Here is a 13,409-nt window from a genome sequence, read left to right on the forward strand (position 1 = left end):
TATTTTAAAAAATGATTTTGTAAAATCTATTTTCAAAAATACAAAGAAAAAATTCACTTTTTTAAACCTGAAACAAACTGGCCCTATAACATCTCGTAAAAATATATTTATTTCTTCAAAGTTTAGAAATACATCTCTGGACACAACTCAAACCCATACAATTCTTACGTTTTTGAACTAACGCTTCAATTTTATGATTAAATTTATTTTAGCTATCCATTTCCAATTTTACTTCTCCAACATTGCACCTCTGATCACAACACTACTAGAATACAACTGGCTTCTTTTTTTGCATATAACATTTAATAGAACATTAAAAGAAACACACTCTCAAAATCGGACCAAGCCTCCACCACTAAACCAACTCTTACGGGTTGCATGTACAGATATTAATAAAGCGGCAGGGATCACTTGATCGATGACAATGACAACAGAAGTTTCTTTTTAAAGAGTATTAGAAAAATTTTGCATATAGAGAAGAGGAGGATGATCTACAGTTAGGTATCAGAAATGGAGCAGGAAGAGAGCAATGGTCCGAGGTTTTAAATTCAACAAAGATATACCATCCAGTCACTATTGAGTTCAACTTGGGATCAATTAGTTCAATCAGTTACTTACTGACAAAATATCCAGATATACTATGACGACGATCCATCCAAGTTTACACAATAACACCTAACAATGATACATCCGCACTCAATTCAATCAATGCTGATAGTGTTATAAATCTAATAGGCATGAAGAAATGGAATGGGAATGCAGGGAATGGGATGCTTGACACAGCAAAAAATATAAACTCAAAAGCATAACACAGTCTTTTAATGGTTCCACAGCCTAAATATGCCAAGGTTTATAGATCATAAACATCTGTAGCATCATAAAACTCAGTATGCTTTATAGAAAAATTATTCTAGAGGTAATATCACAAGGTTTGAATGGCAAAATCTTGACCAACAAATAGCAGCGAAGAAGTGAATATGATTCTGAGCATAGTGTGATGTTCCCAAACGAAAGGCCGTTAATTGCTCAATAAGAACAACCTGCGTTCACCCAAAAAGTTTTGTTATATATTTGGTATGTGATATTAGCAAAACAGGCCCAAATCACCCAAAAAATTATGTTATATATTGGTATGTGATATTAGCAAAACAGGTCCAAATTACAGATTGTGTACATCAAACGCCATTCAAATGCATGCATTGGTTACTCATCTAGAACAACATTGAATATACTTACTGAAGATAAAAAACAAGAAAAACAAGGGCTCGCCGAGTAAATCCTTCCCATAAAAAACATTTCCAACAAAAGCAATACAATCGACCAGTAATTGCAGATTACAGATGGATCTAAGATTCCAACTTATACCAGTAAAGCATACAAGAAAAGAAAATTCTAACTGAGACAAGTCTTACTTGAGCTCTCAGAAATGATTGTGGTCAACAAAGGAGGAAAATTTTCAATACTGAACACTCATGAATGATTCAGACACGCCGACATTTGACCAGATATCTGAGGATTTTCTAAATCTCTCGAATAATAACATTCCTCTGGTCATAAAAATGTTGCATTAAGTATCATAAGGCATGATGTCATTCAATTTAAATTATTGTGAAAAGAGATACTAATGCCAGATATAAAAAGCCAATATGAATATATAAAAATACTAGGCAAAATCCCTAGAATGTAAAACCAGATATTTTAGTTTTGTAAGTACAACTCAGTTAATAGCTGCAACAATGTTGTTATGCGATACGCACACAAGATTCCCACTTCTCCACACTTAAGGTGAGTCTAGCATACTAAATGTAGTGCTAGTGCCTACAGAAAATTCTACTTCAAATGTTATTTTACGCCTACAAATTAGATTCATGGCATGTCCTCTTGAGCATTCAAGTTTAAGATGCACCTTATACTTGGTAGATTCTCTAGAACAAAAGACATTTTCTCTCTTCTCTCATGCACCTTTAAGATTCAGCATATTCATCAGTATATGAATATTTTCTAATGTCATTCATGACTTGTTAATAAAGTATTTTACATATAAAGAAAAATAGAATCAAGAACTAACCGGTGAAGTCATTAATTGCCAACTGATGCCATTGGCCATTATATGAAGAGTCCAGAAAACAACTAAAAATATTGTATGTGATAAATCTGAAATTGACGTTTAAATTCAATCTAGGAATAATAAGTAGAAATTAACAGACATGCACACATGCATCATCCAGAGCTTAGTATTGCTATTAATGTTTTCAAGGATAAATTAGGTTGCCCAATCTATAACGTCTAGATATTCAAGCAAACATGAGTTATAGTGCTTAGGCCTATGTATAAGCAGCTCCTAGCGCCAGAATCCCAAGGGATCCCTAGCTAAAGAATTTCATTTTGGAAACCGAGACTTCTAATACCTGATAAAAAATGATAATAGTATTCCGCAGTTATATATGTAACACACCTCCAATTTTCCATCAAATCCTCAATAGTTGCCCATTTTCTAATACCTAAGAGCTTGCAAATATTTGAACACACGCACACAACTTGCAAGAAGGTCAATAGAATATCAATTATCAACCAAGAGAAAATTGGAATATGAAAAAATACACACTAGGGACACAACAATTAATATATAAGGATAAAAGCAATTATTATTATTTTAAAAGATGCTAACATAAATCACTCAAGTTTTGGAATTTAGACTAGAATTATGATGAAACAGTTCCAAAATGCAACAAACATGTGCAATTAAATCTTAACGAACACCAAGGTTTAAAATTGAATTCCAAAACTAACAACTACTGCAACATGAAGGGCTTTGGAGTCTCCGCGGCCATAATTGCAATACATCAGCAACATTTGTCTTCATTTTCTGGCTACCAGTGGCCCTAAGATAAGTGACATGATCACAGCCGCACTTTAAGGGTATGTTTGGATTGATGGAATATGATGGAAGGGAATGGAGTGGTATTTAATTAGATTCCATTGTTTGGATTTATAAATAATGGAGTGGAATGGAATATGATGGAATCCATTCCATCCTATTCCATCATATCCTTCAATTTTCATTCCACCCAATTTGGGGTGTATGCAATGGAATGAACTAAAATATTATATTCCGCTCCGTCAAACTATAAAATATACACAAACAATGGAATGAAATCTCAATACCATTCCGCTCCACTCCACTCCATTCCATCATGTTCCACTCCGTTCCGCTCCGTTCTAGTCCATCTATCCAAACATAGCCCTAGGCTAAAATTCAAACTTAAAAGGAGGCCAATTGTAAAATTATGACCACAAAACAAGAGTAGTAAAACAGATCAATCCATGATAACAAGGGGAAAACATTAGCATCCCATAACACAAAGAATGCCATCAAAAAATCCTATGACATTATTAAACCAAATAGAGCATGACTCTGACTTGTAACACTTACCTTTTAAGCTTGAGCATCAATTGGCTTATCTTCCACGTCATTTATAGCAGTAGCAGCAGCTTCCTCTCCACCATCAGCACCCTCTGCCGTAGGCTGAACTTGTTCATCTTCCGGAAGAGGCTCCTCCACATAGTCATTCTCAAATGCATCAGCCGGGACCTCATAAATCCTAATCTGAGGCTTAGATGGATCCTTCACAATAACATATTTCCCCTCATTCATCTTCATACACATGTCCACAATAGACTTCACAATACCCCACATGTTGTTGGCATTCAAATTAATTTGTGCCGCAAAGTCCTTGGGTTTATATCCAACCACACCCAAGATAACATGATTAAAATGGTCACGGGGATGAATCCGAGACACATAACCCAACTTCATCATATCAGCACTACCCAAAAGAGCTTGTGCAGTCCACTTAGCCAACTTGTTAGCATTGTTCTTGAGCTCAGTAGCCAAAACAGCACCTCTTTGAGTCTCCAACTTCTGCCTCCAATCAACACCAGAATACTTCGGATCAAACTCATTCAAAGCATTCACAGTAAGGAACGACCTTTGCTTATTCAATTCAACAACACTATGCACCTCACACCTAGCAACAAGATACATATCATTATCAAGCTTCCACCTCCTATACCTATAAGCAACCGAAGCAACCTCTTCACCCTCATTAGCAAAAGGGTTAGGCTCATCAAAAGTAACCTTGTTCCCATCCCTAATCAACACCTGCTGAGAGAAATTCTGATTGATATAAGCAGCTTCAACACTCAAAGAATGAGCAGAGTTAATATCATCCTTAGCTTCAGGCAAAGGCTCCTGTGAGGTCTCATGAACCGAAAGCAAATCCAACTGCGACCCATCACGTTTATCAAAAAACAACTTATTCCCAACACGCTGAACAACAATATCCCAGGAATAAACAGACCTAGGAGCACACATGAGAGTTGATAGAATAGTATCAGTTGCAAAAACCGTCGCTTTATCCTCATTCGCAAGCCTCCTAATAACAGGGTCATCAGTGGTTGTAACCTTGAAGAAGTTCCGATTCTTAAACCTCTCGAGCCGACGCTCATTCTTCGGGTTAATTCTATCGAATGTACGATCATAATTCTCAAGAGCACCACATAGGAGAAGATCCTCAGGCTCAGGAACATTGTAGGACAGCTTAGTGAAAGTCGAAAACGGGAGCTGTTCATGCATATTCCACTCCGGCTGAATATCAACTGACGATTTACAAACAGCAGCTTCCCGTCGAGGATTATTAGGGTTCGACCGATTCTGATGGTAAAGCCGATCGCGACGAGCTCTCTCCTTCTCCGCCTCACGTTTCTTCGCTTCGACTTCCTCATCGCGACGCTGAGGAAGTTGTCGTTGCTGCTGGTATCGCCATTTCGGGCCGAATTTGGGACGGGGTGGAGGTTTTCCATCGACTAAGCGGAATGTGGCGTCGTCGTCGGTGTTGCCTGGGAAGGAATCGTCGAGGGTGAAATCGAAGGCGGAATCGGCAGGGTTTTTGGATCGGGTCTGGTTGTTGAAGTTGCGGGTCCAATCGGCGATTCGGCCGAGTTTGTCGGAGCGGGAGAAAGGGGCGAAGGGGACGTTGAGAGGGAGGTGGTTGTTGTTGTTGTTGGCGGCGGTGGTGGAGGAGTCCATTGGGCCCCATCCGTCGGGGTTGAAAGGAACGGCTCCGACATCGAATGCTACGCCTACCATTGGTGCAAGGTGATGGTGATGAGCCTGTGGAGTGGTCAGTGGTGGAAACTGGTTTGAGGAAGATGATGATAGAGATGAGTGAGTGCAAAACCCTAGTTTGAGATTCTCGTTGTTGTTTTGTGTTTCTGGGTTTTTTCTGGGCTGGATATGATTTATTGGGCTAGACAAAAATGTATGAATTGGCACTGATAATTTTGAGTATTTCTTAAAGCACTCCTATGTTTTCTTAGAATCCCTTGCGTAAAACTCCAAATTATCTTAAAAATTTAGATATGCACTTTTGAATTCACCACATTATATTTTTTTAGAGAAATTTTCGAACATGTATTTTCGAGACAATATTTTTTTCAAACTCTGGGGGGTTTCGCATATGCTTTTCCGAATTAACCCTATCATTTAAGTTCAGGGAATTTTCAGAGATGCATATCCGAACCTGTTTTAAGTATATATTTGGCGCGGACAGTACCCCTCATACTTCATTTTTCATTCAACTCTTTCTATTCCATTCACAAAATCTATGAATCCTTCATTTTGCGCAAGTTATTGAAGCAATTTTTTGCGATACTTTGACGGAATAAGTGTTACCGAAGCTGTGTCTTTTGCTCATTTCAATAAGTTTTCAAAATCTTTGATTTTGAGTAAGTTTCTCTGAATCTTTTTTTTTTACATTGCATGTATGTAATAGGTAGTTTATTATTTAAAATTATTAGATAGAAGTTTAATTTGGAAAATGCGGTTGTTTGGATCATTTGTTGAAGTTTTTTTAGGGCATTTAGGGCAAAATCACACACTTGTACAACAATGGCTGTTCTGATGTGCATCTCTGAAATCCCCTCTGAGAAAATTTTGGATATGCAAATATGAAATGTTGTCTGACTTTTTTTCATATTTGTTTCATATGCCAATCCCCTCTTGAGTGTTTTTTAATTAATGTTATTTTTTCAGGATTATGGATGAGAACCCTAGATTGAGACATGGCAGGCCAAGCCAGACAACATCCGTTTGACGTGAGAGAGCTTAGCAGTCTTGAAGGGTCTCAAGGAGTAACATTACTGATGTGTCATCGTCTCGGGAGTACGGGGATAATGAGCAGGAACCCGAGGGGGAACGTGTTCATGCACAGGCTGCTCCTGATACGCAGGCTGCTCATAATATGTAGACTGCACTGTTAAATGCAGCAATGAGACATGCTGGCGAGAGGTCTGTCTAGGAGTACCCAAAAGGGTCATATGACACCTCCCTTTTGATATACTATGACACCCATGTTGCTCCACATGTTTGGGCAGGATAGGTATTTTTGTTTACACGTTAATACAGTATAACAGTGTAACACCCCTGTAATAACCCGCGGCAAATAACAGTATATTAAATCAGAGTAACATGTAGAGAGGCATCACAATTATATAAATGATAAAACACACGTCGGTACATATCATGCATTCACTGAAACAACTGAAATTATAACTCATTAAATAAAATCATGTTTTACACAGCGGAATCAAAAACATAGAGTCAACATTCATCATTAATGTATCCGACTCAACCAACAAAACCAATTAGAGTTATAATCAACTCAAAACAAACGTGTTCCCAGTGTTACATCTACCAGAGCATGACACCGACACTATAACTAGAAACCGACTTATGAGCTAATCCTCACCAAGTCGCGCCGCTATCCTCAATCTGAAAATGACAACAAGTAAGGGTGAGTCTCATCACAGTTAACCAATGTTATTGCATCATAAATAATAACATATCATAGTTATATCATTCACCCAATTGTTTCATATTCAGACAAATCATCAATCACACATCCATAGATAAACAGACAGTCAACATGTAACATATATCATTATGTTATAAACAAATCATGCACATGTATGAAACTGACACTATGCATGTGGTACCAATCATCACCAGTGGAAATCATCCACCGACCGATCTATCATCATCCAGATACGGCCCTGCCAGCACAAATTCCACACAATGGGAATTCTGCCCCTCGCTGAATCCTCTCATCATATAGGATTCAGCCCATGTTTATGAATGCATGCAACATATATATAACATACTTTCATCATTACCATTCTATGAGTAGCATCATCTATACTCATTTCATCATCATCATCATCAACACTAAGCATGTTCATATATACATTGACATCATTCAATACAATCAATCATCAGTAAACCATAGCATCACATCACAAGGTTTACACAATCTCAAACAGTATACAAACAGGCCTACAAATCGAAAGTTACACATCATCGAACTTTCATGAAAAATCACAAAACAGAAATTTGCACACATAGCGTCCATACGCGTATCATGTTGCCCATACGCATCCATACGCGTATCACCATGTCACATACGCGTATCATACGCATTTCACCAGAACTCAAAATGGCCTAGAAACCAACCCATACGCGTATCAGCCTTGCCATACGCGTATCACCAGAGTAATTTTCCTCTTTCCAAATTCCCATACGCGTATGAGCATCCTCATACGCTCTCATACGCAAAACACCAGTACGTGGTATTTGGGACAGGGCAACTGCGTATCATACGCGTATAGCCCATTGGGAGTGTCCCCCATACGCGTATGACCTCATCCCATACGCGTATGGCACTGTTTCATACGCGAAACACCAGAAAATGCCTAGAACCTGCAGAATTCGTAACAGTCCAAAACCCATTCGTTTTTACTCATACCAGTCCACGATTTTGAGTCTAAAAACCAGAGAAAAGCACATCTAAACAGCATACGAATTCATCCATAACCATAGTATATGATTCCCTATCAATTCTATTCATCATACCCTAAATCTATCAGTTATTAGGGATTAACAGTTCAATTTTAATGATGAACACAGATGAATATTCAGAATATAGAATCAATGGATCAAATCATACTCCTAATCCATACTATCACCCATAATACGATAAAAGAGATTAAACGGAGAGTCTCCCCTTACCTCAGATAAAAGTCTTGGTTCTTGGTCTCTCCCTCTACAGTTCTCCTTCACGTTCCTTGTTCCCAATTCTGTTCTTTCACGTTCTTTCTTTCCCAATTCCCAATTCTGATTATTTTATGAAAAATAATATTAAATTAGTAAGGCTTTACTACACCACACCCCCCTCTTCTTACTAATTTCACACATGGCCCAAATGCCATTAACCATCATTTTCCTCTTATTTTCATAAAATCCATAATAATAATAATTATTAATCTAATATTCAAATTAAATTAAAAATTAAAATTATACGGGTGTTACAACTCTCCCCCACTAAAAGAGTTTTCGTCCTCGAAAACATACCTCAGGTAAACAGTTCTGGATAAGAATCCTTCATCTGACTCTCTAGCTCCCAGGTAACATTCCCCTCAGCAGGTCCTCCCCAAGCTACTCTGACCAAAGCTATTTCCTTGCCACGCAATTGCTTCAGCCTTCGATCCTCAATTCTCACAGGTAAAGTCTCAACCGTCAAGTTATCTTTCACCTGTATATCATCTACTTGGATCACATGGGACGGATCTGAAATGTATTTCCTCAACTGAGATACATGAAACACATCATGCAAATTTGCAAGCATCGGCGGTAAAGCGATACAATGAGCCACTTCTCCCACTCTTTCAGAAATTTGGAATGGTCCGATAAAACGCGGAGTCAACTTCTTCGACTTCAATGCCCGACCAATCCCTGTCATAGGAGTAACTCTCATAAACACATGATCTCCCTCTTGAAACTCAAGTGTTTTCCTCCTTTTGTCGTGATAACTCTTCTGACGACTCTGAGAAGCCTTCATCTTCTCCTGAATCATTTTAATCTTCTCTGTAGTCTGTTGTACAATTTCTGGACCAATTACAGCACTCTCACCAGATTCGTACCAACACAACGGCGTCCTACATCTCCTACCATACAAAGCCTCAAACGGAGCCATACCGATACTCGAATGATAACTGTTGTTGTAGGTAAACTCAATCAAAGGCAGATAACTATCCCAAGTACCCCCTTTTTCCAACACACAAGCCCGCAACAAGTCCTCTAATGACTGAATCGTCCTCTCAGTCTGTCCATCAGTCTGCGGATGATAAGCAGAACTCAATCTTAGCTTAGTACCTAAAGCTTTCTGCAAACCTTCCCAAAACTTAGACGTAAACCTCGGATCTCTTTCTGACACGATACTTGAAGGAATACCATGCAGACTCACTATCTTCTCAATATACAATTGAGCCAGCTTCTCCATCGGATAATCCATTCTCACCGGTATAAAATGTGCAGACTTTGTCAACCTGTCTACCACGACCCAGATAGCTTCACAATTTCTGGCAGTTCTCGGCAAACCCGACACAAAATCCATTGAGATGCTGTCCCACTTCCACTCAGGAATAAACATCGGTTGCATCAACCCAGACGGTTTCTGATGCTCGATCTTTGACTTCTGGCAAGTCAAACAAGAATATACAAACTCACCAATTTCCTTCTTCATTCCAGGCCACCAAAACAACTTTTTCAAATCATGATACATCTTGGTAGCACCAGGATGAATACTCAATCCACTACGGTGTCCTTCTTCCAAAATACGCTTTCGGAGTTCATCAATATCAGGAACACAAACTCGGTCACCAAACCTCAGTATACCATTCTCGTCGACTCTGAATTCACTACTCTTGCCCTGATTGATCATAGTCAACTTATCAATCAATCCAACATCAGCTTTCTGACCTTCTCTTATTTCTTCGAGAATACCACTAGTCAGCTTCAGCATACCCAATTTGACACTAGTAGGAGTATCTTCACACACTAAACTCAAGTCTCTGAATTGCTCAATCAAATCCAATTCCTTCACCATTAGCATAGACATATGCAAGGTTTTTCTACTCAATGCATCAGCCACGACGTTTGCCTTACCCGGATGGTAATTCAAACCAAAATCATAATCCTTCAGAAATTCTAACCACCTTCTCTGTCTCATATTCAGCTCTTTCTGATCAAAGAGATACTTCAGGCTTTTATGATCATTGAACACCTCAAATCTCGAACCATACAAATAGTGTCGCCACAACTTCAAAACAAAAACCACAGCTGCCAACTCCAAATCATGAGTCGGATAACTCCTCTCATGCACTTTGAGTTGTCTCGACGCATAAGCGACCACTTGTTGATTCTGCATCAATACACCACCTAAACCCATCAGTGATGTGTCACAATAAACCACAAATGATTTTGTCGAATTCGGCAAAATCAAAATAGGAGCACTAGTCAATCTCCTCTTAAGCTCTTGGAATCCTTCTTCACACTTTGCATCCCAAATAAAGGCTTGTCCCTTCCTGGTTAATTTAGTTAACGACAATGCTAACTTTGAAAATCCCTCAATGAACTTTCTGTAGTAACCTGCAAGACCAAGAAAACTACGAATCTCTGACACTGACTTCGGAGCTTCCCACTGAGACACAGCTTCTATCTTTATAGGATCAACAGCAATACCATCCTTAGAAATCACATGTCCAAGAAAACTGACTTCTTCAAACCAAAATTCACACTTCGACAGTTTGGCGAAAAGTCGCTTCTCTTTCAACAATTCTAACACAGTTCTGAGATGCTCTGCATGTTCCTCCTCATTCTTAGAATATATCAGGATATCATCTATAAACACCACCACGAACTTATCGAGATAAGGATGAAAGATCCTGTTCATATATTCCATAAAAACACCAGGTGCATTAGTAACTCCAAACGGCATCACAGAATACTCGTAATGTCCATACCTCGTTCTAAAAGCAGTCTTCTGAATATCGTCATCTTTCACACGTATCTGATGATACCCAGACCTCAGATCAATCTTACTAAACACACGTGCTCCAACCAACTGGTCCATCAAATCATCAATCCTCGGCAATGGATACCGATTCTTAATAGTGACCTTGTTCAATTGTCTGTAATCTACACACAGTCTCATTGAACCCTCTTTCTTCTTTACCAGCAACACAGGCGCACCCCACGGCGAAACACTAGGACGAATAAACTTCTTCTCAAGCAATTCCTCTAACTTCTTCTTCAGTTCAGCCAATTCAGACGGCGACATACGATACGACGCCATTGACATTGGACTAGTTCCTGGAACCAAATCAATAGAAAACTCCACTTCTCTTTCCGGTGGCAATTCATTCACATCTTCTGGAAAAACTTCTGGAAATTCACACACCACAGGCAATTCGCCACTCGCCACTTTCTCTTTCATATTCATCAATGCGAACAACATAAACACTGTTGCACCATCTCCGATAGCTTCATTCACCTGTCTAGCTGTCATTTCCAGACTATCAGAACTAACCTCTTCAGGAAAAATCACCGTCTTCGCAAAACAGTTGATATGAACACGGTTGAATTCCAACCAGTTCATTCCCAGGATTACATCAAGTTGTTTCAACGGAAGGCACACTAAGTCCATCCCGAATTCTCTACCAAAAATGTCAACCGGACAATTCAAGCATGCAGACGAAGTAGTTACTGAACCCGACGCAGGAGTGTCAATAACCATACTTCCATTTATATCAGATATCTCAAGATTTAACCTCTCAGCACAATCCAAGGAAATAAAAGAGTGAGTTGCTCCAGTATCAATAATTGCAACTAAAGGTGTGCCATGAATGAAACACGTACCTTTAATCAACCTGTCTTCTGGAGTAGTCTCAGATCCAGTCAAAGCAAAAACCTTCCCTCCCGATTGGTTCTTCTTTGGCTTAGGACAATTAGGACTGATGTGACCCTCTTCACCACAGTTGTAGCAAGTCACAACTCTCTTCTTGCAGTCAGCAGCAATATGACCCACTTGGTCACACTTGTAACACTTCTTCTGATCAACCTTGCATTCATTCCTACGATGTCCCATCTCACCACAATTGTAACATCTGATACGAGCACTGGAGTCTCCCCCACTGGGTTTCTTCCAATCAACAGGTTTACCTCTACTATATGGCTTACCTCGATCCATATGTTTCTTTCCTTTTCTGTCAACCAACTCGCGAGAGTGAGATGACCTCAGCTTGATGTTATTTTCCTCAAAAATCCTCCTACAATCTACCAGATCAACAAACCTCCGGATTCTCTGGTACCTGATACCCTGCTTGATCTCATCACGAAGGCCATTCTCAAATTTGACACATTTCGAGAACTCACTGGCTTCGTCATCATTGTAATGCACATAGTACCTTGCCAGTTCCACAAACTTGGCAGCATACTCTGGTACTGACATATTACCTTGAACCAGCGCCAGAAATTCAACTTCTTTTCTCCCCCTGACATCTTCAGGAAAATACCTCCTCAGAAATTCCCTCCTGAATACAGTCCAGGTAATTGTTGTACCACTAGCATCCAGCTCAGTTCTGGTTGACATCCACCAATCATCAGCTTCCTCTGATAACATGTGAGTGCCATATCTCACTTTGAGATCCTCAGCACAGTCAATGACTCTGAAAATCCTCTCGATCTCCTTAAGCCATTTCTGAGCACCTTCGAGATCATGCGTGCCCTTGAACAATGGAGGATTGTTCCTCTGGAAACTGCTCAGTTGTCTGTCAGCACCAATCGCAGCTCCATTGGCATTCCCTCCCAGCACACTAGCAATCATGCCCAGAGCCTCAGCGATAGCATCATCGTTTCTTCCTCCCCTTCCAGCCATTGTTCTGCTAACACAAACAACCTAATCAGAACAAAAGTATCGACAATAACTCGTATTAGTCGCATACACAGAAAGACTGACACTAAGACTCTGGTCACAACGACCGACTATGCTCTGATACCACTATTGTAACACCCCTATAATAACCCGCGGCAAATAACAGTATATTAAATCAGAGTAACATGTAGAGAGGCATCACAATTATATAAATGATAAAACACGCGTCGGTACATATCATGCATTCACTGAAACAACTGAAATTATAACTCATTAAATAAAATCATGTTTTACACAGCGGAATCAAAAACATAGAGTCAACATTCATCATTAATGTATCCGACTCAACCAACAAAACCAATTAGAGTTATAATCAACTCAAAACAAACGTGTTCCCAGTGTTACATCTACCAGAGCATGACACCGACACTATAACTAGAAACCGACTTATGAGCTAATCCTCACCAAGTCGCGCCGCTATCCTCAATCTGAAAATGACAACAAGTAAGGGTGAGTCTCATCACAGTTAACCAATGTTATTGCATCATAAATAATAACATATCATAGTTATATCATTCACCC

At 39.3% G+C, this 13,409-nt stretch overlaps 1 protein-coding gene across 1 annotated transcript; it reads right to left on the bottom strand.

The window, feature by feature from the left end:
* Positions 1-790: 790 nt before the first annotated feature.
* LOC131644952 (eukaryotic translation initiation factor 3 subunit D-like) lies at positions 791-5,307 on the bottom strand. The gene is made up of 2 exons (XM_058915582.1): positions 3,434-5,307; positions 791-1,040 (listed from the first exon to the last, which is right to left on the bottom strand). The coding sequence occupies exon 1, from the start codon at positions 5,147-5,149 to the stop codon at positions 3,437-3,439; it is 1,713 nt and encodes a 570-aa protein (XP_058771565.1). The 5' UTR covers positions 5,150-5,307; the 3' UTR covers positions 791-1,040; positions 3,434-3,436.
* Between the last annotated feature and the right edge of the window lie 8,102 nt (positions 5,308-13,409).

The sequence above is a fragment of the Vicia villosa genome, linkage group LG1 (genome assembly GCF_029867415.1).
Source record: "Vicia villosa cultivar HV-30 ecotype Madison, WI linkage group LG1, Vvil1.0, whole genome shotgun sequence".
NCBI classification, from domain to species: Eukaryota; Viridiplantae; Streptophyta; class Magnoliopsida; order Fabales; family Fabaceae; genus Vicia; species Vicia villosa.

Coding starts and splice junctions, on each gene's coding strand:
- LOC131644952 (XM_058915582.1), bottom strand. CDS start 5,149: ATGGTAGGCGTAGCATTCGATGTCGGAGCCGTTCCTTTCAACCCCGAC.